At 46.1% G+C, this 21,967-nt stretch overlaps 6 protein-coding genes across 6 annotated transcripts; 2 read left to right on the top strand and 4 right to left on the bottom strand.

Moving 5' to 3' along the window:
• Positions 1–47: 47 nt before the first annotated feature.
• On the top strand, positions 48–865 carry AGABI2DRAFT_194590 (hypothetical protein). Its single transcript, XM_006463890.1, has 5 exons — positions 48–193; positions 241–335; positions 396–480; positions 535–661; positions 719–865. The coding sequence occupies exons 1-5, from the start codon at positions 110–112 to the stop codon at positions 799–801; spliced, it is 474 nt and encodes a 157-aa protein (XP_006463953.1). The 5' UTR covers positions 48–109; the 3' UTR covers positions 802–865.
• Positions 866–4,149: 3,284 nt separating this feature from the next.
• Positions 4,150–5,278, bottom strand: AGABI2DRAFT_75106 (hypothetical protein; the record flags this gene model as incomplete). The annotated part of the gene is made up of 4 exons (XM_006463891.1): positions 4,150–4,435; positions 4,487–4,710; positions 4,768–4,948; positions 5,004–5,278. 4 exons carry the CDS (start codon positions 5,276–5,278, stop codon positions 4,150–4,152), a joined length of 966 nt encoding a protein of 321 aa, XP_006463954.1.
• A 321-nt stretch (positions 5,279–5,599) lies between these two features.
• On the bottom strand, positions 5,600–14,729 carry AGABI2DRAFT_120762 (hypothetical protein; the record flags this gene model as incomplete). Its single annotated transcript, XM_006463892.1, has 20 exons — positions 5,600–6,153; positions 6,330–6,519; positions 8,253–8,337; positions 8,390–8,478; positions 8,530–8,960; positions 9,010–9,169; positions 9,223–9,279; positions 9,337–9,552; positions 9,605–9,708; positions 9,757–9,925; positions 9,979–10,361; positions 10,410–11,101; positions 11,157–11,559; positions 11,614–11,959; positions 12,014–12,736; positions 12,803–13,083; positions 13,134–13,250; positions 13,311–13,493; positions 13,561–14,227; positions 14,286–14,729. The coding sequence occupies 20 exons, from the start codon at positions 14,727–14,729 to the stop codon at positions 5,600–5,602; spliced, it is 6,294 nt and encodes a 2,097-aa protein (XP_006463955.1).
• Positions 14,730–14,927: 198 nt separating this feature from the next.
• On the bottom strand, positions 14,928–16,833 carry AGABI2DRAFT_194591 (hypothetical protein). Its single transcript, XM_006463893.1, has 5 exons — positions 16,097–16,833; positions 15,793–16,026; positions 15,613–15,739; positions 15,382–15,557; positions 14,928–15,330 (listed from the first exon to the last, which is right to left on the bottom strand). Exons 1-5 carry the CDS (start codon positions 16,790–16,792, stop codon positions 15,160–15,162), a joined length of 1,404 nt encoding a protein of 467 aa, XP_006463956.1. The 5' UTR covers positions 16,793–16,833; the 3' UTR covers positions 14,928–15,159.
• Positions 16,834–16,963: 130 nt separating this feature from the next.
• Positions 16,964–18,924, bottom strand: AGABI2DRAFT_180108 (hypothetical protein; the record flags this gene model as incomplete). The annotated part of the gene is made up of 9 exons (XM_006463894.1): positions 16,964–17,245; positions 17,299–17,509; positions 17,570–17,659; positions 17,719–17,948; positions 18,006–18,094; positions 18,150–18,234; positions 18,290–18,397; positions 18,455–18,546; positions 18,656–18,924. The coding sequence occupies 9 exons, from the start codon at positions 18,922–18,924 to the stop codon at positions 17,121–17,123; spliced, it is 1,299 nt and encodes a 432-aa protein (XP_006463957.1). The 3' UTR covers positions 16,964–17,120.
• A 758-nt stretch (positions 18,925–19,682) lies between these two features.
• Positions 19,683–21,893, top strand: AGABI2DRAFT_187375 (hypothetical protein; the record flags this gene model as incomplete). Its single annotated transcript, XM_006463895.1, has 6 exons — positions 19,683–19,758; positions 19,837–20,053; positions 20,121–20,215; positions 20,277–21,127; positions 21,250–21,546; positions 21,597–21,893. The coding sequence occupies 6 exons, from the start codon at positions 19,683–19,685 to the stop codon at positions 21,891–21,893; spliced, it is 1,833 nt and encodes a 610-aa protein (XP_006463958.1).
• Positions 21,894–21,967: the final 74 nt, after the last annotated feature.

Here is a 21,967-nt window from a genome sequence, read left to right on the forward strand (position 1 = left end):
TGACTAGTAAGGATTCTGAGATCCTACAACTTGAACGGCTGTAAGTAGCCAAACCCTAACCTCAGTCTAGGTGTCATCTTGACCTTGTCCGTTACTCTCAACACCCTCCATGGCTGCAACAATGACTAGTCCTCTGCAACAATCCTCCTCGCCCGCTTTCTACACCGATAAGTACAGAGGGGCAGTTGTAGAGGTCAGTACTAGACGGACTCACTGCCCAGCCACGCTCAACGTACCTAGGACCTCCAACTATCACCTGCTTTTGCACTACCATCAACGGAGCCTATTTCACGAGCAATAGAACTCGCCTACGAACGGGAATTTTCGCATATCCCGTGAGTGAGCGTCTTGGGACTCGAAATAACCCACCAATACTTAAAGCGGGCTCTCCCCAGTGTCCTCGATAAGAACAGGAGACCACTTGGCTACATTGACGTCGCTGACCTTAAGAAGAAATGGGAAGCGGGCCAAGCTGACCCTGTATGTACTTCATTTTGTTATTTCAACACTTTATCCCCACACTTGAATCCGTAGAACGACAGAATCAGCAAATACATGGTCAAATTCATCCGCAATGCCTCAGAGCCCTACATCGTCATTACGCCGTTAACACCACTTTCAGATATCGAGGATTTCCTCAAATCACACGACTTTGCTCTAGGTTCGCACTTGTTTTCTTATTGAATGTCGAGTGGACTAACCCAAACCTTTGCTTCAGTCACCGATTATGATCGCAAATTTGTCCTCGGTGTTGCCACCCCTCAGGATCTCGAGAATTTTGTTACACGTCGAGGATCGTAATTGGAAGACTAGTACGTATTTACGATACTTACCGTAATATCTACATTAGGGGAATAAAGTTTACAAAAGACAAAACACTCGAAAATGAGATAAAGGCCTAATTAAGGGATCGTTCCCGATCGCTTGGATCAAGATGTCCTGCGCCAAAAATTCAATTTCTTCCGGATAACAGGAGAATGTCCTGTAGATTTTATAAGAGCTCGTCCGGAGGCTTTTCACTATTCTTTCATACTGACCAAATACAATCACAGGCCCCCAGGCGGCAAGTAAAAGAGCAAAATGCTGTGTTCCTAACGGCGTCGGTGTTGACCTGTGAGTCGCCAAGTCGACTATAGTTGAAATACACGTCAATATCTGGACGGCACAGAAAGCACTGGGAGTGTTGTAAGATCCATCGTCTCCATACATGCCCGGAATGCTCGCTCACGCTTGAAATAGAAGGATTCTCCAAATCGCAGGGGCAAGATTGACTGCTGTTTGAGGCTCAACCTCTCCTTGCATATCTTTCAATGACTGAATCAGCTTCTGCCACGTGGTAATGATTTACTGCTCACCGGCGCGCTCCGATGATTGAGCCATGGGTGCCATATATCGTCTTGAAGATACAGTGCCCCCGAACATGCCATTCGCATCCAATCCTGTCTTATCGTTCTCTCCACTGTCTGGAAAATCCAACACTCCTATTGCATCATCCTTTCTCCTTTTCCCCGTCGTTGCTGCTTTCGTCGGCGCAAACACGGGGAACGTTGACGAAATATCAGAACTAAAATCTTCCTTTTCTTCCCCTCTCGCTGTTCCTCTTTCCCCTATCAGTAAATCTAGGGGAGCAGGCCGTGGTTTGAACGGCATGTGGAAATTTTTGTCCACCGGCGAACGAGAAGTTGGCATAAACGGCAATGGTGACGATGACGTCGAGGGGCTTGGGCTTGGTAATTCCTCGTTCGCAGTTACAAATGAGTGTGTAGTTGTCATCCCGCTAACAGGTGTCGCTCGCATCCATGGCGATTGGCGTCCAAGAGAATTGGTAGATTTGGGGTCCAGGTCTTGTTCTCTGAGCAATATATTCACACTTCCCTGTTTGAATGATTGCAACGGCAGGCTTGGAGCATTCCCCACAGATTCAAAGACGAGAGACTTGCTGGTGCTTTTCTTAATACCTCCATTTGTCTTCCACATTCTCACCAAAGATTTGCCAGAGTAGAATGTGCATGGGAGGGAAATGATGAACGGGACACCTGCGTACCCCAAGAAGCGCACCCTGCGGAGAAAAATCAATATTATTGATTCTCTCAAACCACTGAACTTACCACTCTGGATCCGAAGAGTCACAATGTAGGTCATCTGTGGGTTTGACAGAAGAAGTCTTCAAAACCACAATTGTATGAACGACAGTCGCTGCGATTGGAAAAATTATAATCGGTATCACGAAGATGTTTCGCCACCGCAGCGCCCTAGGAGTCGCACACACAACCATAAATACTGAGTACTGCAGCAGCTGCCATACTGGCGACTCCGAACTCACGTATTGTTACCCGAAAAACCCGGTTTCAATACAACAAGGCTCGTGGCCATGGCAAAGGCCCCGGCAATACCTGTCAGAAGGTAACACCCGAACCCAATTATAAGCGTCTGGGCTTTAGCCACAAGGTGAGAAAGATACCATAAATGACGCGTTTTGCTCACCTATACAAAATCCTCTAGGCATGCGGAAGGGATCCATTTTCCATATCATACCTTTCGTCATTGTATCAGCCTTTGCAAGTGCACACATTCAAGAGCGAAACGCGCACCCAGGAAGAACACACCCTGGAGTAAGGTGTTACCTATACAATAAGCGATTGGAGCCCATAGTGCCCCAACCGCCAGTCCGAAGGGAATCAAAACTATCCAAGAGCTGATGAGACCTAGTAGACTTCTTGATGAGTACGAGACACCATCGTTGACGAATAAAACGACTCACCCGTGACAGATAACACAAACCATAGAATCTTCACGCCAAAAGGTATCATAATCTGACGCTGACCCAATTCTAACGAGACAAATTGAATGGCCCAGGCTCGCAGTGACGGTCGTCCTGAGGGTTGAATTGAACAACGTCGTCTTGGCCGGATGAATGCAGGGAGGTGGTGGGTATCCCACCGCTGTTGTTTTCAAACGGGCCCTCTTCGCTTCCACAGAATTCTCAACCCTCACGGTGGGTCTCGTGTCAATACACTAATCGACGACAAATTCAGGAAAGTAGCCAATAAATTGATTGTTGGCGTCGCGATTCGACGCAGTCCCTGTCAGAGAAGTAGCACCATGAAGAACATAATCTCTCAGCAGAGCTGTGGAGTGGTAAAAAAGACCGTAAAAATAACATAAGTTTCTCCATGGATCGTTAATTATTTCGAAATGCGCACAAATCTAGACAAATCCACATCCGTTTTATATCTGTTGGGATGGTAACGGGAAAAACCATGCGGGGAATATCGGTTCCTCCTTCCTCCGGATCATCGCCACCTCCACACCAACCCACGGAGTCAGATCTCCAAACATACGTCTGGTAACATTCATTTGGCCCTGGCTGCGAGATACATAGTACTTGATAAGGAAATCGTTCTCAAGAGTAATTGGTCCGAAATTTCACTTTGCCGGAGAGCTTCAGCCTATCACTATCATAGCTCTGTTAGTTATTCGCCTTCTTTTCCCAACATCTTTTCATCCGCCAAAGTTAGAGCAGAAAATCACATGTGCTTCAAAATTCAAATGAATTACTAGCGAATCGGCTCAATCCAAACAAATTGTTTTACCGCATATATTTACCACCGAAACTGCGAGATCCCATAAAACATCAGGGTCAGCCTCGGGTGGTTTCACAGTCCCAGGCTGGTCCCAGGAGATTCTACATAGGTCAATAAACTAGCCTTGATGGAGGAAAACCACGCCACCATGCTTTGCTGAGACAATGCGCTATCGATGTTGAACTTAATCACGAACGTCAGCCGTACGGTCCAAAGTATGTATGTGTTCCAGGTGACATCATATAACATTAGGAATTAAGCTTTGGGATTACATAGTGTAGTTCACATCGTATGACCTCGATCGTCGCAACGAGACTCACGGCCGTTCACCCTTCCGATTCCGATTTCGAGTCTTTATCAGACTCATCTAGCTGACGGGACGTCCTTCTTCTTAGTCTCTCCCTTGCAGCGGTGCGTGTTTCATGTGAACTAACGTCGGGGATATCCGCAGTTACGCTTGCCGCGGAAGGTATGATAGTGGTTGGTACCTCTCTCTCTTCCTCTTTCACTTTTGGTATGACCTAAGCGGGATTTTTAACATCTTTTTGGAGATGTGATAATAATGTCAACTCACATTTCGCGAGGTTGAGGATCGACGCCTTGTAAGCTTCGATCTACGTAGACGCAAGGTAGTGCTGCTACTCCGGGGACGCGTATTTCCCGTGGAAGGGAGATCAGTAAGCTTGTGCTTACTTTCCCTTTCATCCACTTCATCCTTGGTTTTGGTGTGATCGACGGGGAAAGGGAACATTGACGGAAGAACACAAGAAGTGACTATGAAGGAAAGGATAAGAAAGAAGAGAGAAGCCGCTAAGGTGGAAGCAATCAGTGGCGAACGTATGGCCAGACCACTGTAAAAGTTCATTAGATCAATGGCAGCCAATTAACATGGATATCCATACCGGATGCCACGAGGGATCTCGCGTGCACGCAACGAAGCCGATAATATGCTGACCTCCCGGCCTCGTCCATCTCCGAGCGTTCTCCAACCATCTTGACGGCCAATCTCAACACGAGCCAGAAGATATGAGGTCTTTGCGATGAAAGAACTCAGAACAATTGTGTCGATATTGGCAATAGATGAGGACCAAAAAAACCAGGATGTAGTCTGCGGGACTACAATACACTATCTGGACGTGAGCTTATAGCTGGAGTTATGGCAGTACAATGAGAAATAGCCTACGGATCGACTGACTGTCACCAACGTTTCATTCGAAGAAGTGGCGAGTGTCAATGTTGCCATGAAATTCCCCAAAGCCATGTTAGATTCGGTTATTGGAACCCTCATATGCAACGAGATATCGTAAGGCTGTGCAGCTTGTATCGGAGGTAACGTAGCGGAAGCATATGGAGCTACAGTTTGACTGAATTGATGGAAAGGTTCGGTAAATATCCGCGTTGATCAACTATGCAACGTACCCATATTGCAGGTAAAGTGGAACATCCCAACCAACAGCTAGACTCTTCCACACGCTCCAGCCGGCATAAAGTGACAGAGAAATTGCAAATGGGACAAGAAACAAGCAGACAGCTATCGGAACTAGCTGTGGTGCGTATGGGCGCAGCACAGACACACCATTCACAGCGACGAGGTTGAGAACCTTGAAAGGCGCAAACAGAAGCGAAGAGCCGAGAATCGCAAGGATTCCTCTTGACTCCTGCTCGCCATTGTGTCTGTTGCCTCGCGAGGCCATCCGGAAAGAGTCGAACAACGACGAGCACGCCGCATTGCTACAACGTCATTGGATATCACATCACGTGCATTGCCATGTCCAAATTTGGCATTCCGAAATACTTATAAGGAAGGAAGAAAATAATAATTTATTGCCATCTCAAAAGCGAAATCTGAATACTAACACAAGTACAAGATGACAAAAGAATAAATTAACAACACTTGAAACCAAGACTCAATTCACCATATACCCTGGCACCTACAGAGCGGAGTCCCTTTAGAACAAGAAGAGATAAATAACAAAGGAATCGAAACATACGCTCGATCATCAATAGTATTATATTCATGTGGGTCTCGAAGGTGTCACAGCCGACATAATAGGGGCGCTCGATAATCGTCGCCAAGTTTTAGCAGACAGGATCCGAACCGATTCAGAAGCAGAAGTGGATTGATGCGAAGATGTGGGCCTAAAAGATGACCACGAAGGTGGTGGGGGGGAGGATTCCAAACCCCCGGACGACAAATTCGATTGATGGGGTTCTCGCATCGTTTCATCGCCATCATCTGTTCTGATTTGATCTCGTATTTCACTATATGCTCTACCCCTGTTCGATGGCAATGATGAAAACTGTGATTTGCGGAAGCTAGGTATCAGCGAAGACGATTTCGAATGCCGATGTCTTCCCCCTTCGGATTTCGAGGTCTGCATTCGAGATACAGCTGACTTCACTGATTTGACTTTGTCGACAACGCCTGTAATACGCAAGTTAGGCGATGACAGACCGCCTTGTTCAGGCAGCGAAGACGATGTAGAAGTAATGGCCGCAGAAGGCAGGAAATCATCGAATGAATGTAGGTTGGAGCTAGCTGCCGAAGTGCTACGCGACCTAAGAGAATCTAAAAAATAGTGATTTTTGGTGAGCAAAGTAAGCGGAAATATACCACATGCGCTCATAAGATGTGTATGGTCAGAGTAACCATAGACGTTCAACAAAAGATCCCAACGTTCCCGGTGATTTGAACAATAGGGGGTAGGTAGGTAATTATCGAAACGAACGAAAGCATATACTCACTTTCTGATTCGAACGCATTTGGACGCACTTTGGAGACGTCGCCCACATCCCGTACAATAGGCCTGAGCATCCCATACGCATTTCCAGGTTCCGATTCGTAAAGTACGCCTTGTTCGTCTTGAAACGTGTACCGCTCCGTATCAGCGTCATATCCAATACGGCTCATTCCCGCAGGAAGGCGTAAAGCATCCTGTAATTCATTATCAGACGACCCATCGACAATGCAATGCAGAAGTAAGAATTCAAGGGTGGCGTCAATTATTCAAATCGAGTGAGAAAGAAAGTTAGGACTTGCCTCTTCGAAGTGTGTATAGCTGGCCATAAGCAATAATGGAAAAAAGATTAAATGTTTGAAAGAATTTCAGTCAAAATAACAAGAAAACCGTGAAAGTGAAGGAGAATGGAGAATATCCAATTGTCACCAAGGAAGTATCATTAAATACTGAAGGATAAAAATAGATGCATTCAGACACCCATTAATTCTCCGCACATTCACATCAGCTCGCAAGACCATCCCCAATTGTGCCTGAGCCGTCTGCTACCAGCTCTTCCATTCCAAGTTTCGACGTACCTACTGACTTGATATCTGTCTATATTACTCTTCAATCATGCTTACGATAATCTGATTCTACGCATCGGCTTTTGGTACAAAAGCAACAAGGTCGTTCCCGAAAGTAGGTCACGAGCCATCATACCTCCTAAGAAATATATTGGTCTTTCCAAGTTGTGCTAAAAGCCTAAAACCAATACAGTACATTTAAGACACAAACCTGTGAATTTGCCCTGAATGGAACGTTCCGCTCCTTGGCAAGAATACGGCTTGATGTGCCGATTAATAATGAAATATTAAATAACTCTGATACACCTCATATGCGCGTGTTGTAACTATCCTGACGTGGTCGATATTTCTCTCGGTCACTCTTCAAAAAAGCTTGAATGTACGAATTCGGTTGAATCAAAATTGCTGCCACTGATTGATACAGGGTCATCGATATATGGTCTTATCGACCGCCAAGCCGTAACTTGGAAGGACTCGCATTTCTGGGACACTTGGTGAAATTCTTGAAACTTGACCGACAGATTGGCTAGGGGTATACTTAAGGCTCGTGAACCAACTCGTGTCTCCATTCCTTGTCAAGGGGTATTGGTCATCATCACATCTACTGGTGCTGCACACATTCACTTTGAGATCACAGCAGTGAACGGAAATCGAGAAGCAATGGAAAAGAGTAAGAGCAGCTGATAGAGGAAACGGGGCGAAAGTTCATTCTGGAGTCTGAGTAGAACGATTGACCGATTCGTTGATTTACGTTTTCGCTCTTGATCATGCATACGTGTTCCAGATCTCAGAGGTCCTACATAATGCATAACTGATGATTTTTGCCCCTGTGTCCTTACAGGTTCAGCTCGAGGTTACCTTGGTCCAATCCATAGTTGTGTGATCATGGGCAAGCGCCGTCTTAGTGTTCCATGAAAAGGCAATTAGTGAACCATTCCATCTCCTAAATAATTACACTCAAACTCTGTCGAGACGGCGAGCGGTGCTTGTCATATGTACTTACGCGTGATGATTGTTCGCGGAAGGCATTAACCGGACATGTTCATTGTTCACCACCTAACAGAAATTAGGTCCGGATCTCGCATCATAATTTTCCACCAAGCATTGCTACCCTGTAGGTTGTGATGACCTCACGCACATATGTATATGCCGGCTCATTCTGAGGAAGCTTACAATCACGCAATCACAGAACAATATCAATGTCCCAGGAAACACATTCTATAATCATTAAAAAATATATGAGACCTACGCTAAAAGTATCTCTGTTCGGCATAGAGGACAAGTGGAGGTATTGCTTGTGTGAAACCACTGCGGTTCAAACAAAGGTGAGATTTGTATCGTCAAGTGAATTTTTTTAGGCTCACCTTATAAAGACATCCAGCATGGAATTTGTTTTTGCACGTCTTGCAGGGTTTTTTGGGCAGAGTACCATCTGTCACGCTGATAATACTGATAGGAAATAAGTAACGAGGCTCACTAACAATAAACAGAAAAAACTTACGAATAGCAAATGGCACATTCAACTTGGCCCTCAAAGTGTAGGGTCGCATTTTTCTTGAAAAGGCTCAGACCATCGGTTATTCGGCCGTTCTTCGGAGTAGAATAAGCGCATAGAGGAAATTTAAAGAGTGCGAGACTCACATGGGACCAGATAGTTTGTTGGACTGCCAAAATCCAAGCCCTCCAACGATCCTTATCTACACCAACTCTCTTAATTTCTTTGACTTCAATCTTGTGGAGTGGCCAATCCTGTGGGATCTTGAGCTTAATTTCTAGCTGGTGATCATCTACCAAATACGAAGCTATGACCTCGTTCACCGCAGCAGCCACTTTCACCGTCATGCTATCGTCGGTTAATTCTTGACCAGTGGGTCCCTTCACATGGGCGAGCTCAACCTCGATAATGACAGGCGAGAAGTGCTGTGATGTGTATGTCGTTACAGCCGTCGTCAACTGACGGTCTTTACAATCCGATAGCCATGAATAGACAAGCGAAGGGACGGACAGTAGGGCACGGTAGTAGAGGTGGGCTGATAGGAGGGATATGCTAATAGGATTTCCGAGCTCGAACACTGGTGAAGTAAAGTTAGTCAAGGTATGTCCACACGAAGCAAGACTTACAATCGACGTAGTACTCCTGGACGGCCCAAATGTCTAACTTGAACGCCTTTTCCAATCCATTTTCTAGATGTAGGAGGGCCAGGATTAAGGGAATGAAATTTCTGGGGAGAAGTTCCAGATTGCGCAGTTGTTCAATGTATCCTGACTTGACCTTGAAGGACTGCGAAAATGATAGACTCAGACTCGATCTTTGACCAGGGAATGTTTACACACCGCATCTTGAAACAGATCGAAAACGAGCATCCAGCCAAGCAGAGTGCCAAGAACTACCTAAGAACATCGAGATATTCGATCTATTCGTGTCCAGACAAAGGGAAGAGTCCTTACCTGTTGCTCATCTTCATCTTCAAGGTTCGACAAATTGATCTGTCTTTGCACAATGTCGAACAATTCTGTGGGAAGAGTAGATGACTGAGCCGTTGACTCAGAGTCAACCCCTGCTTCAACAACGAGGTACTCTGTTCGTTTTTGCGCCCCTGAGCGCAGTATACCGTACGACAGCTTTTGAACCTCGATGGAGTGATCGGTAACCAGGTGACACATCTGAACGGGCTATTTGAACTTGTACAGGCGAGGCTTCAATAAACACACTCACCTTGGACAATGTCGACTCATCCATCAATGATTCTGGGAGATCCTTTAAGATGGTCAACACTAATTCTCTGCAAGTTGACCGGGCCAACGAGGGGCTAACTGTGTCTAAAAGAATATGTGAGTACCAAAAAGGAGTGATCGAAGAGTACTCACCTAACTTGATCAGCGCTATATCTTTGATCAACTGCAACACATTCTTCCTTCTTGGTTCCCACTCAGCCTTAAGAGACTTGTTGGTCTTCACTAGGTCCTCCGTGGTAATCACCAATCGAAGACTTCTGGCAAGAATGACAAGCGTGCCGTCATCAGTGATCGAGGAATTCTATCAATTCGATTTGTTTGAGAGATCGATATTCACTTTCAGTGACGACTCACCTCAAGATTATTCTCTAAAACATCCCAAATCAGATCCCAATGCGATCCAGGTACGTTTTGCAAAATCGGAGCCAAGTAGGCAAAAAGAAGTGTCATAGCGCTCTCCACTTCCTCTTCCACATCCGCGTCGTCAGAAGTAATCCATCCTTGGCATGCTTTCACGACATTCACAGCACGAATTTGTGGCAAAAATACTACATCCGACTCCATATTGGGAGCGGATGCAGCCAGTCGTCGGAGCGTAAGCAAGCCATCAGTATTGATTTTACCAGGTTTTATTCCGAGAAGCTCCGCAGCTTGTTCGTTTCGATATCTGTCCAATCTCATAGGTTCTGCTTCCGTTTCAGTGATAGCTGTAATAAGAGTCATAGCCATTTGCGGGGCTACATAATCATCAGTAAAGAGACTGTATAGCGATAAAATCAACCTACCGCGCCTCTCGAGTTTTCTCGCCAACCCAATCCACTCCTCCGCTTCCACTGTCTCGATATCATCCAGAACGTCTTCTAAAACGATTTGAAGTATCCTCGTATCCAAAACACCATCACTCTCCACCGCAAATCTCATCATATCCATCACAAATCTTTCCAACCCGATGTCATTACTTCCATAGTTGCCCTCTCCAACTCGTTTGACGATACTTCGTCTCCATCCATCGGGGACATTGACAAGTGACCCCAGAAGTAGATAAGCAGTGACCTGCTGAACCTTTCCAATGATTTCTCCTAATCCAGCCAAAGCCCTAGAATCAAACACCGGACTAACTCCCGCCGGAACTTTCTGATAATCGCCCGCATATATCGAAAGCACAATAAAATGTCGAAGTGCCCAAAGGTTACCCTTCGCAAGTGTTCTGTCTTCGGAGAAAAGTTGAAGTAGAGCAACGACGATGCGAGCGTATGATGAGAATCCACGGCTGTCAGTTGCCTTTGGTCCTCGTTTTGAAGGTTTGATCCCTGGAGGAACGAGTGGATATATAACCGCAATACTGTTGTCAATGGGGTCTTGAGATAATTGACGAAGCATTCCGTTGAGAGCATCTGCGGAAGGGAAGATATCGCGTAACAGCGATATGTCGAGCTTTTGGCCATGAAGCGCAAGTGCCTTGAGTATCTCCTCGGGCCTTGAATAATTTCAAAATGTGCGCCAGGAAGAGAGCAGAAAAAAGGCACACTCACAAAGACGGAGCTTGCGGGTCATTGATCAAATCCTTTAATCCCACCTTTATGCCCTCAATAACCATTGCCCACATCTCCAAACCCAATCTCTCTATTCGTGCCTCTCTTTCCCAAATTCCAATCGCAATACCAAAGACGTCGGAAGAAGGTTCGAAACCGAATGCAGCACATTGTGGTACCAGATAACCAAACAAGAACATGTTGGGCAATACTTCTTCCAAGACCTTTCCATACCGCGAGGCAGAGCGTTTCAACACAAGATCCAGAAGCTCAAGTGGAGCGGTAAATATATCCAGGTTCGTATCTTCAGCGGACCCTCCGAGAAGTAGTTCCGTTCGCATATTGAAGGCACTGCCAATGGCCCGAATGAAGTTTGCATACCCATCTTCGGACACAAAGTGTTCTATCAAACACATAGTGAGTACTTGTGATAGGACATTTACAACACAACACAAACCATGCGCATCCAAGACCGCTTTCATAACCTCCAGATCACCTACATCTGCATTCAAATCCTGATTCAACACACCACCCAACAATTTCCCGACAATATCATCCAGTTCATTCGTCTTGGGTTTCAAATAACCAGGCAAACCACCCTTCTGACTTTGTCGAATGATAGGTAACACTGTCTTCCTCGTCTTCTCCAAATCATGCGAGTTGGCAACGACAACACCCAAGACAACATGCCACAAATCCAACATCTTGCCTTCATCTTTCCGATACGCGAAATACGAAAAAAGTAATTCCGGCGAGAATTCGAGTAATAACGCCGCGTGGCTTTGTAAAAGTTCATCAAAGCCCTTTCAAAATCATATCAACCGCACCGCACTCTCAGTATCAAAAACACGACGAACCTGAGCAAACCCTTGATTGTCGAACAATCCCTCCCTGAATTGTTCGAGCATACACTCCAAAAACACAACATCTTCTTTCACGCCTTCAACATTTCCTTCCTTCAATAACCCCTCAACTCTCCGCACGCTTTCACCCAAAAGTTCATGAACCAAATCTCCCACCTCCATCCTAGAATCCACATCCTCCTTATGATGATCAAACAACACCTTCAAAAACGTCGTCACAAGTCCCGACTTGGTCCTCGCACTCTCCCGCAACCCGCCTTCCAAAGTCCTCCAAGCTACGTTTCTCAATAACGTATCTTCAACTCCAACAGACGTCGAAAATGCCTCGTCCAATTTTCGAAGAGAATCTAAATTTCGAGCCACAAGTCTCGCAGCAGCGCGTTCCTCCACTTTCAACTTCCCATCCCTAATCTCCTCCCATACCTTCCGGAATTGGCCTCGTATAAAACCGCCAGTCTCCGCGCGGAAATCTGATGCTTCCGATTCTCCACTAACGGTTGATAATGATGACGTTGAACTAAGTCGCATGTCGTTTGATTTCGCTCGTTCTAAAATGATCCTTCGAGACATGAATACTGCACATTCCAATACAGCCGACAAAAACGCCGCAGATGCAATAGCACGATGTAAAGAGCTCAAAGCTCTACCATCAAGAGCTGCCCAGAGCGACATAAAGAGATCTTCAACAGGAGTCTTCGTTCCCGACGAGGCCATAACCTATTAACCCAAAAACGCGAATAAAAAAACCCCCACAGATATATAGCAGAGCGGGAAGTGACTTACAGAAGAGGGAATAGTCGAGAGGATGATCACAACTGTAGGATACCCTTGTACAGGAGATCCTAAACACCCTAATTGCAGGAACTGCAAAAATTCTTGATACGACAATGAAGATTTGATATTTTTCTCCATTGGCGCTTGAGCTTCCCGTGGTTGACCTCCCTCTTGATCTCCTTCGTCTTCATCCTCTCCCTCATCGTCATCATCGTCATCATCATCATTCTCTTCTTGATTAACAAAATTTTGAGAATTCTCGAGTTCAACATTCCAACAATTAGGAAACTCTACCAACTCGTTCAGTTCCCTCCGATTACTGGGGCATAAATGCACATACCTTTGATAAATGTCAACAATGGCTGCCACATAACCCCTTGAACGAGCGTATCGGGTTCAACCCAGGCCGATCTGAGCACAGCAGAACTCAACACCTGCAGCAGGGGCTCCATATGCGCTACCAAAAAAAAGGATTTTATTACACTACGACACAACAAACCCGAAATATCCTCCTCACCTTTATGATCCTCCAAAAGCTTCATCAACAAACCCCACCCTGCCTTCCTCACATTCGGCTGCCCAAACCCAAACCCATCAGAATTAACAAAGGGCGGATTTTGACCATGATACAAAACCGTCCACAATAACGGATTTTTCAACGGCATCACCACCTCCTCCGCAATCCCATTCTTCTCCATCTCTAATAACATTCCAAATTTCTCGTCAGTCTATATAGAAATAGCACTCAAATTAAGGGATCACTTCACCTAAAAACCATTTCAACCCACCCAATCCACCAATCCTCAATCTCGCTTTCCTATCCACCTCACTCTCCTCATACTCCTCCATCTTACTCCTCCCACCATAATCTTCTTCGTTCCCTGCCGCCTTCCGTGCAGCAACAACCGCATCAGCCAACATTCGTTGTTTACTCACATTTCCACCTTTTCCACCAGTCCCTCCCGTTCTCTGATTTTTCGAGTTGGTAAAAACGGGTGGTGTAGACACGGTACTTGTCGGAGGAGGATTAAGATAGTTGTAAACTTCGAGTGGATCCATTATCGCACGTTGAACAAACCCAAAAACCGCGTTTCTTGATGTCCCATTTAGCATATAAACATCCTCATCTCCTTCTTCACCTTGAGATTGTAGTTGTAGTTGTTGTTGGTGTTGTCCAGAAACACCTAAAGGGCATCGAACAAACGAATCCCAAGCCTTCTTCCCAACACCAGCCACACTCTTGTCAACATCATACCCAAGCACACACCAACTCCCAAACACACTCTCCACTTCCTCACTCGTCGCCGTCTCTTTCAAATAAAACAAGATCTGATGCCGTACTTCTGAGATCTTGAGAAGATCCAAATGGACAGAAATGGCAAGTAAACGAACTCGTCTAGAAGGGTGAATAAACAACGACGGAATATAATGCATCTTGTAACCCATCAATCAGCTTTTAAGATATAAGTAAAGTTAAAAGATAAAAACGCACCCAAGCCGGGATCATCTCAACCAAACTCGCAACTACCATCCCAACATCCCCACCACCAACAGACCGACCAACCCTCTCAACCCACCCACTCCCCAACTCCTCCAACGCCCTAATCTTCGTCACCTGCGCCTTCTTCCCCACATTCCTCAAAACCACCACCAACTCCGGCGGCAACCTCCTCGCCAATCCCCCAACATCCAACGGATCCGGTTGCCTTCTCCCAGGTTTCACCGGCGGTATAAACGCTTTCACTCTCGGTTCCGACTTTTTCCCATCTTTCTTCCCTCTCGCAGTCTTTTCTTTATTTTTCGGTTTACTGCCACCAGCCTGTTGTTTAGCAGAGGAGGAGGATGGATCGACGTCGATTCCGAGAGCACTTGCAGCTTTTTTCTGGTGCTTTTTGCGTGTAGCGGAGCTAGCTGAGGATTTGCTGGGTTTTGGCATCCTGATGGATATAGATCAGCCCTGCCGGAATGTCGGGCAGTCGGATGCTCGAACGGTGATATGTGTTTGCCCTTTCAGTCACAAAAAATGACGGCTAGGGAGTGCGCGAGGAAAGATGATGTCGAGTACATGACGCTGAGCATTATCAGTTTTGCTCATGTGACTAGCACAGAAGATTGACTCAGGTTACATCATACTGATCCAGTCGTTATCCGAATATCATTCATGAATTCAATGCAAAAAACATTACGACACTAGTGACAATTGCATGAGGAAATAAATGCACAAAAAAGAAAATGCAGTCAAAGTACGGGCCACAAGTTCGCGAAAATAGAAACCTTTTCCTGGGTGTTTCGCACCAGGAGATCTAACACGAATAAGTATAAATGCATCACATTACGATCGTCCACCATCATCCCATATACGTCATTCATCCCAGCAAACCCTCACTATCGGAATAACCGGTACCGCTGTTGTACGGCGATGTACTGAGCTCATTGTACCGCGCAATGCGCAATCGCTGGCCGGGAGGAATTGCTTTTTCATCGACACCGTGCTGAGAACCGCCATGAAGAACGCCCACCCGCTTCATGGAAAGCAGCTAGAAGAAAATGTCAAATGATTGTACTCGAATCCCTAAAATGGTACTCACATTGTGAGCGGCATTAGAGTGGTCATAGACACCACCAAAGAATGCGGTCGTCGCATCCTTGCCAATATTTTTGACAAGCAGGTGAGCACCTCCAGGGTGTTCATCAATGAAGTCAGAGACATCATGGATGAATCCAGCAATGACAATCAAGGGGCGCTTGAGCGACTGTTCGCGGTCTGACAAGGCGAGTTAGCTAAACCGCATCAGTTAGAACGGGTACAATGTACTCACAGCTTTCCCAGCTGATGACAGGGAGGTCACTGTTATCGCTTGGCCAGACAAGTTTATCTTGCGTCTCTCTCAGTTTCTTGAGTTGCATGGTAAGTTGACCCTTTTTGACTTCATTATCGGGGAAAATCTGTGAAAACGTCAGCTTCAAAAAATCCAAGTCTTGCAGTGGGGCATACGGACCTTCAAGTGGCTCGCGAGTCCCATTTGCTGGCATGCCCAAATGAACCATTTGGTAGGGTCGTATTGGTACCATTTGATAGCATTACGGTAGTCCATAGGGAACTGATGGTGGAAGTTGTGGTATCCTTCACCAATGGTGGCAAAGGCAGTGATGATGTGGTCGCGAGGAGTGTGCTTGTCATCAAAGGGAGTCTCTCCGAGCCAGTGGGCGAGTGAGTTGACACAGAACGTGGACTGAAAAAGTGGAACACGTGAGCACGACGCGACATATCAAAAAAAGTTTGTTTTAGGAAAGAGAACTGACGTGGTGAACAAAACACAGACGAATGACGCCGGCATAAACGAATCCACCTCGGGCATCGTTCCAGAGCAACCAGGGGAGTACAGTTGGAATAAGGAACCCCATTATAAGAATCAAAGGCAGGTAATGGCGATGCTGCCACCGTATAACGGGACTCTTGGTGAGGTCGCTCACGTCAGCAACGCCGGGCTTACGACGTGGCTTGAGGAGCATCCAGCCAATGTGGGCGTGGAAGAAGCCTTTCTGGGCACTGTAGGGGTCGAGGTCGGTGTCGGTATAGCGGTGGTGGGCACGGTGACCACGACACCACCACTTGATGGAACCTTCGACGGCACCAGCGCCGCAGGCGGCGAGAATATACTGAAGGGGAAGACTCGCATTGTAGGAGCGGTGAGCCCACAAGCGGTGGTAGCCAGCAGTAATGCCAAGGCCAGTGACGAAGTAGTAGAAGATGGAGAAAAGGAAAGTCTCCCAGCGAAGGGAGGTGAGGAAGGCACCAATGAGGCCAAGGGCGGGGGTGACGGTGAGGATGATGGTGCTGAGCCAGTTGATTTCCTTGTACCATTCCTCCCATTTGATAGGGGGGAGAGCCTTCTGGGTCTTCAAGGTGTGTGCAACATAGTTGTCGGGGATGTTGAGGTCGGCGGGGACGACGTCGTCCGTGGGTGTGGACACCTTGGTGGCAGTAGAGGCAGGCATGGTGGCCGTCCTGGGGAAAGAAGAAGACGAGGGACAAGAAGGGGCCAAACTGCCGAAAATATATGCAGCGGGCGTTTATTTGGTGATCAATTAATTTTTCGTTTCGTTGGGGATGGCCCCACAGCCAGACCCGCGCCTGCCCCCAACCCAATTTCTCAACATCTCGTTTGGATTCTTTTCTGCAACGCCTGGTGGGCCCAAACATGCGTTCTGCCTAGCCCAGACGCCTCAGCAGGCCTGCAGCACGTCGCGAATATTGACTGTATGCATAGTCACGTGCATACAGTACACATTCTTTGGGGACTGGAGTGCTAAGTGGTAATCTATTTTACTCGATCCGCCCCAACGCCTTTGCGACGAAGAATCCCATGTTCTCCCTCGCCAGATTGATGTTCGACCACGTTCGGCTGGGGTGCACCCGGTGAGTCAGCAGCACCCAAAGCGTGTTGCTCGCTGCCATCGCACCCCCGTCAGTCGCAAAGAAACCAAAAAAATCAGTCACTCACGTCTGTCGATAGCCAATGATGTGCCTGTGAATCCTGTGTGGCCCGCTGTCTCCAAGCTCCGCATTGCACCGCTCCAGTAATTCTGATTCAGCTCAAACCCAAGCCCATGCGCATTCCCAGGAAACGCCCCATTGAAATTTCTAAAAATCAAGTCGACAGTTTCCGGCTTCAAGACCCGTGTTCCTCCGTAAGTCCCATTATTCAGAATCATCTAATCAAACGCGCATTAACTTCTATTTTAGACCTCGCCACTCCAAGGTGGGTCACCTACTTGGCAGAATACTCCCAAATCCAATGCACTTGAATACAGCCCTGCGTGGCCCGAAACGCCGTCTAAACCCCAGGCATTCTCATCATGCACCTGCCGCAAGACCCACGTCAACTTTCCGTAGCATCAACCCAACAAACGTTCGTGCTTACCGTACCCCAAACAGGCTGCAACCTATCCGGTTCAATGTCCCCCAAAACTTCGATTTGATACTCGGTGCTGACAATATGCCTCTCGACTAGTTCGCTCTTACTCAACTGCACGTTTCCTCTATTAAAAAACGTCGAGGTCATATTCAAAGGCCCCGTCAAATCGTCCTTTAGTAAATCATCCAACGCTTTGCCGGTCACTTGTTCAAGCAAGAGTTGCAGCACCATATAGTCTAACATCCCCCCCAAATCATTTTGAGATACCCCCAAATATGCGTTGTAAAGCTTACTTATATCCGAATACAGATATCTTTTTCCTGGTTCATTGATCAAAGCGATGCGCAGTATTGCCTCCCTCCTTTCTTCCACCGTCGGATACCTTATTAACCGGAATCATATCTCCTGTCATAGCATTCATTCAAAACACAACGTACCCATACCACAATCCAGGATCCGGATCCGCGTCAAACCCCGATGTATGTGTCATCAACATTTGCACAGTAACATCTTCCTTTCCACCTATCCATCATCAAAAATAAACGTTCAGCCTCACAACCTCCAAAAACGCACTCACCATCAAATCCAGGCAAATGTTTGACCACGGGATCATTCAAACCAAAAGCGCCTTTATCAAGTTGTTGCATCGCCAGGATCGTCGTAAACAACTTGGTCAACGATGCCACTACATATACTCATTTTCAAAAGAGAGAGAGAAAGGGAATCAAAAAAGAAAACATACTGTCGAAAATATCATCTTTTCCCAGTGTGACCCACTCGGATTGAGGTAACAGAGTTCCATCAGCATCTGCATACTTGTACGAATATCCAGTACTGAAATGCGATACAACAGTGCCTTCATTTGCAACTCTTCGTCATCATCACCGCCATCATCATCATCATCATCATCAATGTGAGAGAGAGAGAGAAACAAACAACTCACAAGGCGACAGCACCAGGATATAACGGACGAACTTGATTAAAACTCGCCGATCCATAATTCGCAGGTACAGTATACCCCGTTATATTCTCTTCTAATTCTCGTAAAGCGTCTGGATTGACGATTCCATTTGATACTAATAATGATCCCGCAGTGTTAAAAGTCAATTTCTCGAGCGTGTCTGTTTCTTTTGAAGAAGCCAAAGCGACGAGCGTTGATAATCTGAGAATAGTGCCACAAAGGTTTAATTTGAACTTCGTGTTGAAGATCATAGTTATGGCGTATTGGCAACAATAGCCGTGGGGAGTGGGGGGAGAGCAAGAATACCTTCCAACGTATGTTTATCCTTACCGTTAAGAATACCAACCCTTTGAGAAATTCAGAAGGACGTGCCACATGTTACTATGATCATATGTCGTTCATGACATGACATATCATCCTTATCAAGTTAAATGACTATTGAAATAAAATACGCGCTTCAACTCGTGATCGTTCACCTGAAAATCAACTATGTGAGTAGTAGTAACTATAGTAGCCTGTAAGAAGGGGCCACCACTGAACCATCAGATCTCAGAGATAGCCAATCTTAGTTTGTTACCGTTGCGAGAGTGGTGTGGCCCGTGGGAAGCTATATTAACTTCTGGATAGGTCCTCCCCGAGGCTGGCATACATTTCTCATGGTCAACCTCCAACGAGATACAGATTTGTCTAATGCGCGAACTATCTCAAAAGCAGTACTTAGGCTTGTTTATACATACATCGCGAAACCAAGTTCAATGATCAAAGAATCAGAATCTCGACAACTTAGTGTATTTCATAAAACGAAAAGAGGACGATGAAAAAAATTAACTGCCTTTGAACCACAAGGCTTTTGCCAAGCGCATGATGTCATCTAATTAATAATAACTCCGAACAAGATCATCATCAAATGGCTCTGTTGTAATATTTCGCGTCACTACACAGGTTTATTGTTACAAGTACTTGTTGACCCACTAACTTAACTCTCAACATCCTTGACCTCGCACTCAGCATGGTAGACTTTATCCGCCGCCTCATCTCTGGTAACAAATCTCGGTTCAAAGATGACGAGCTCGGACTCGAACTAGGTAAGTATTCCTCTGAACCATGCGAGAGGCCGCCGCAACTGTGTACTGCCAACAGCATCTCACGTTCATCTATACCAGACCTTGTCTACGTGACCGACCAAATTATAATCATGGGTTATCCAGCAAAAGGGTTAGAAGGGTACTACAGGAACAAACGGAGCGACGCAAAGAAATTCTTGGACCACAGACATGGAAAGAATTACTGGATATTCAATTTTTGTCCGCTTGGAGAGAATTCATATGATCCTCAATATTTTGAAGGAAGAGTCAGCAGATATCCATTCCCAGACCATCAGTGAGTTGTCAGTCTTCTTCACTGATTTCAACAATTTCCCACTTAACGAAGAGTTCTATTGTAATAGCGCTCCGCCACTTGCTATCATGCCTCTCGCTGCAAGGGAAATGAGAGCATGGTTGAATAGTTCACCAGAAAGAGTCGTCGTTCTCCATTGCAAAGGTTCTATATTCTCCTCATTTCATTTTTTGCCTTCGGAACTCAAAATTTCCTCGAAATGCAGCGGGAAAAGGTAGATCTGGGACGATGGCCTGTGCTTATCTGGTGGCATTGCACCATGATGAACCTACGCCACCAAATGTACGGCACAGTGACACAGAAAGAGAAAGGGTGGAACAACGCGTAGAGGAAACAATAGACGTTTTACCAGCCGAAGATCAAGATCATTTAGAAAAAATACCCGCCACAAATTCACCATCGGAATCAGATACCCCTGCTCCCACAGAAACACCCACTCATACCTCCGCTCTCGCAGAGCCGCTGAATAACATGGCCTCTACATTACAAGATCCAGATAAATCGATTACGGAAGGCTTGAAAGAGGTACTTGACTTACATACTTCGCGGAGAATGAAACCACGGTCCAGTCCAGACAAAAAACAAAAACAAGGAGTTTCAATACCAAGTCAACGTCGTTTCTTGTATTATTGGGCTCTCTGTCTGGCTGATGAGGCGCCAGACGGTTTTTGGTCTCTGAACTCAATTTCACCTTCCCCAAGTCCTCTTGGTGGTATGGGCATGCAGAAGCATGTCAGGATGACCGAAATAAAAATTCATTTCCGTGAACTTTCAAAGGTAAAAATGCGTCTTCTAAAAGCTGCCAATATCGTCATCGAGAAAGGAACATCGAAAATGAAAGATCTCACAGGATCGAATCAAGTATGGGCTTCATTGGCACGATATGATGATGAATTTGTATCGACATTAGAGAGGTGGGAAAAGTATTCTCGGGATGAGAATGGGAGACTTGCAATTCGTAGGTCTGGTTCAGAGTATATGGGTAGTCAAGGGGAGGGAGAGGAAGAGAGGCTAGAGGCAATGTTTGGTGATGGAAAATGGGACAGTCACAAAATGGTACGCGTTTTTAGTAGATTGGGTGCGGTTGGGCCAGCTACCAGAGTGCAAACCCAAAGAGACGACACGGTAACTTTAATGCTCATTAGTTCTAAGATGATTGTTCACCATACTATTCGCAGGGAGAGAAAGTTTCTACACACACACTTCGCCCTCTGAATAAACAATCATGGGAGGGCATCCGAAAGGATATAATGGACGCTTCATCTGGCGAGCAGATTCCACAAGTTGAGGCGGAAGACTTTGGTGTTCCTGCGCACGAAAACTCAATCATGGACGATCCAACGTCGAGACCAGGGACACTTTCAGGGACATCCACGGATGGAATATCATTGTCCTCAAAGCCTGACCAGGACCGAAAGCAGGGCGTACTACTCAACGCTGAACGCGAAGTTAGGATTAAATTATACATGGGCCAAGTGAGCAGTTCTCTCCGTTCAGAGAACGAACAGATACTCATACTTTCCAGGTCTTTATGGGTTGGATATGGCTCATTCCGACATTTCATATGCCACATCCTCCACCCGAAACACAAGATGCCGATGGAACAACGACTCAGACGATTCGGCTTTCACGCAAAGACGTTGATTTCCCTATAGGTTTGGGAGCTGGAATCATCGATGTCGAGATCTCGCTCAAATGGGACATAAATCGGGCTTCTTCTCACCCTTACTTGAATAGAGAGGAAACTGGAGCTCTCGTGAATGGTAAAACCTCAGTTAGTGCTGATACTGCAGAGGCAGGAACATCGAGTGGAGCAGTTTAGAACAGGACAAGTAGTTGGTTGAACGCAAAGAAGTCTAGCTCATTGACAACGAAGACGATTTTCCACTATATTAT

This window comes from Agaricus bisporus (genome assembly GCF_000300575.1).
Source record: "Agaricus bisporus var. bisporus H97 unplaced genomic scaffold AGABI2scaffold_9, whole genome shotgun sequence".
Lineage (NCBI taxonomy): Eukaryota > Fungi > Basidiomycota > Agaricomycetes > Agaricales > Agaricaceae > Agaricus > Agaricus bisporus.

Bases quoted from the DNA above. Each gene is read 5' to 3' on its own strand.
- AGABI2DRAFT_194590 (XM_006463890.1), top strand. From the start codon at position 110: ATGGCTGCAACAATGACTAGTCCTCTGCAACAATCCTCCTCGCCCGCT. The intron at 336-395 runs GTGAGTGAGCGT...GGCTCTCCCCAG, and splicing joins CGGGAATTTTCGCATATCCC to TGTCCTCGATAAGAACAGGA. The intron at 481-534 runs GTATGTACTTCA...TTGAATCCGTAG, and splicing joins AAGCGGGCCAAGCTGACCCT to AACGACAGAATCAGCAAATA.
- AGABI2DRAFT_194591 (XM_006463893.1), bottom strand. From the start codon at position 16,792: ATGCCTGCCTCTACTGCCACCAAGGTGTCCACACCCACGGACGACGTC. The intron at 15,558-15,612 runs GTGAGTACATTG...TCGCCTTGTCAG, and splicing joins TGTCATCAGCTGGGAAAGCT to ACCGCGAACAGTCGCTCAAG. The intron at 15,331-15,381 runs GTGAGTACCATT...ATTTTCTTCTAG, and splicing joins ACTCTAATGCCGCTCACAAT to CTGCTTTCCATGAAGCGGGT.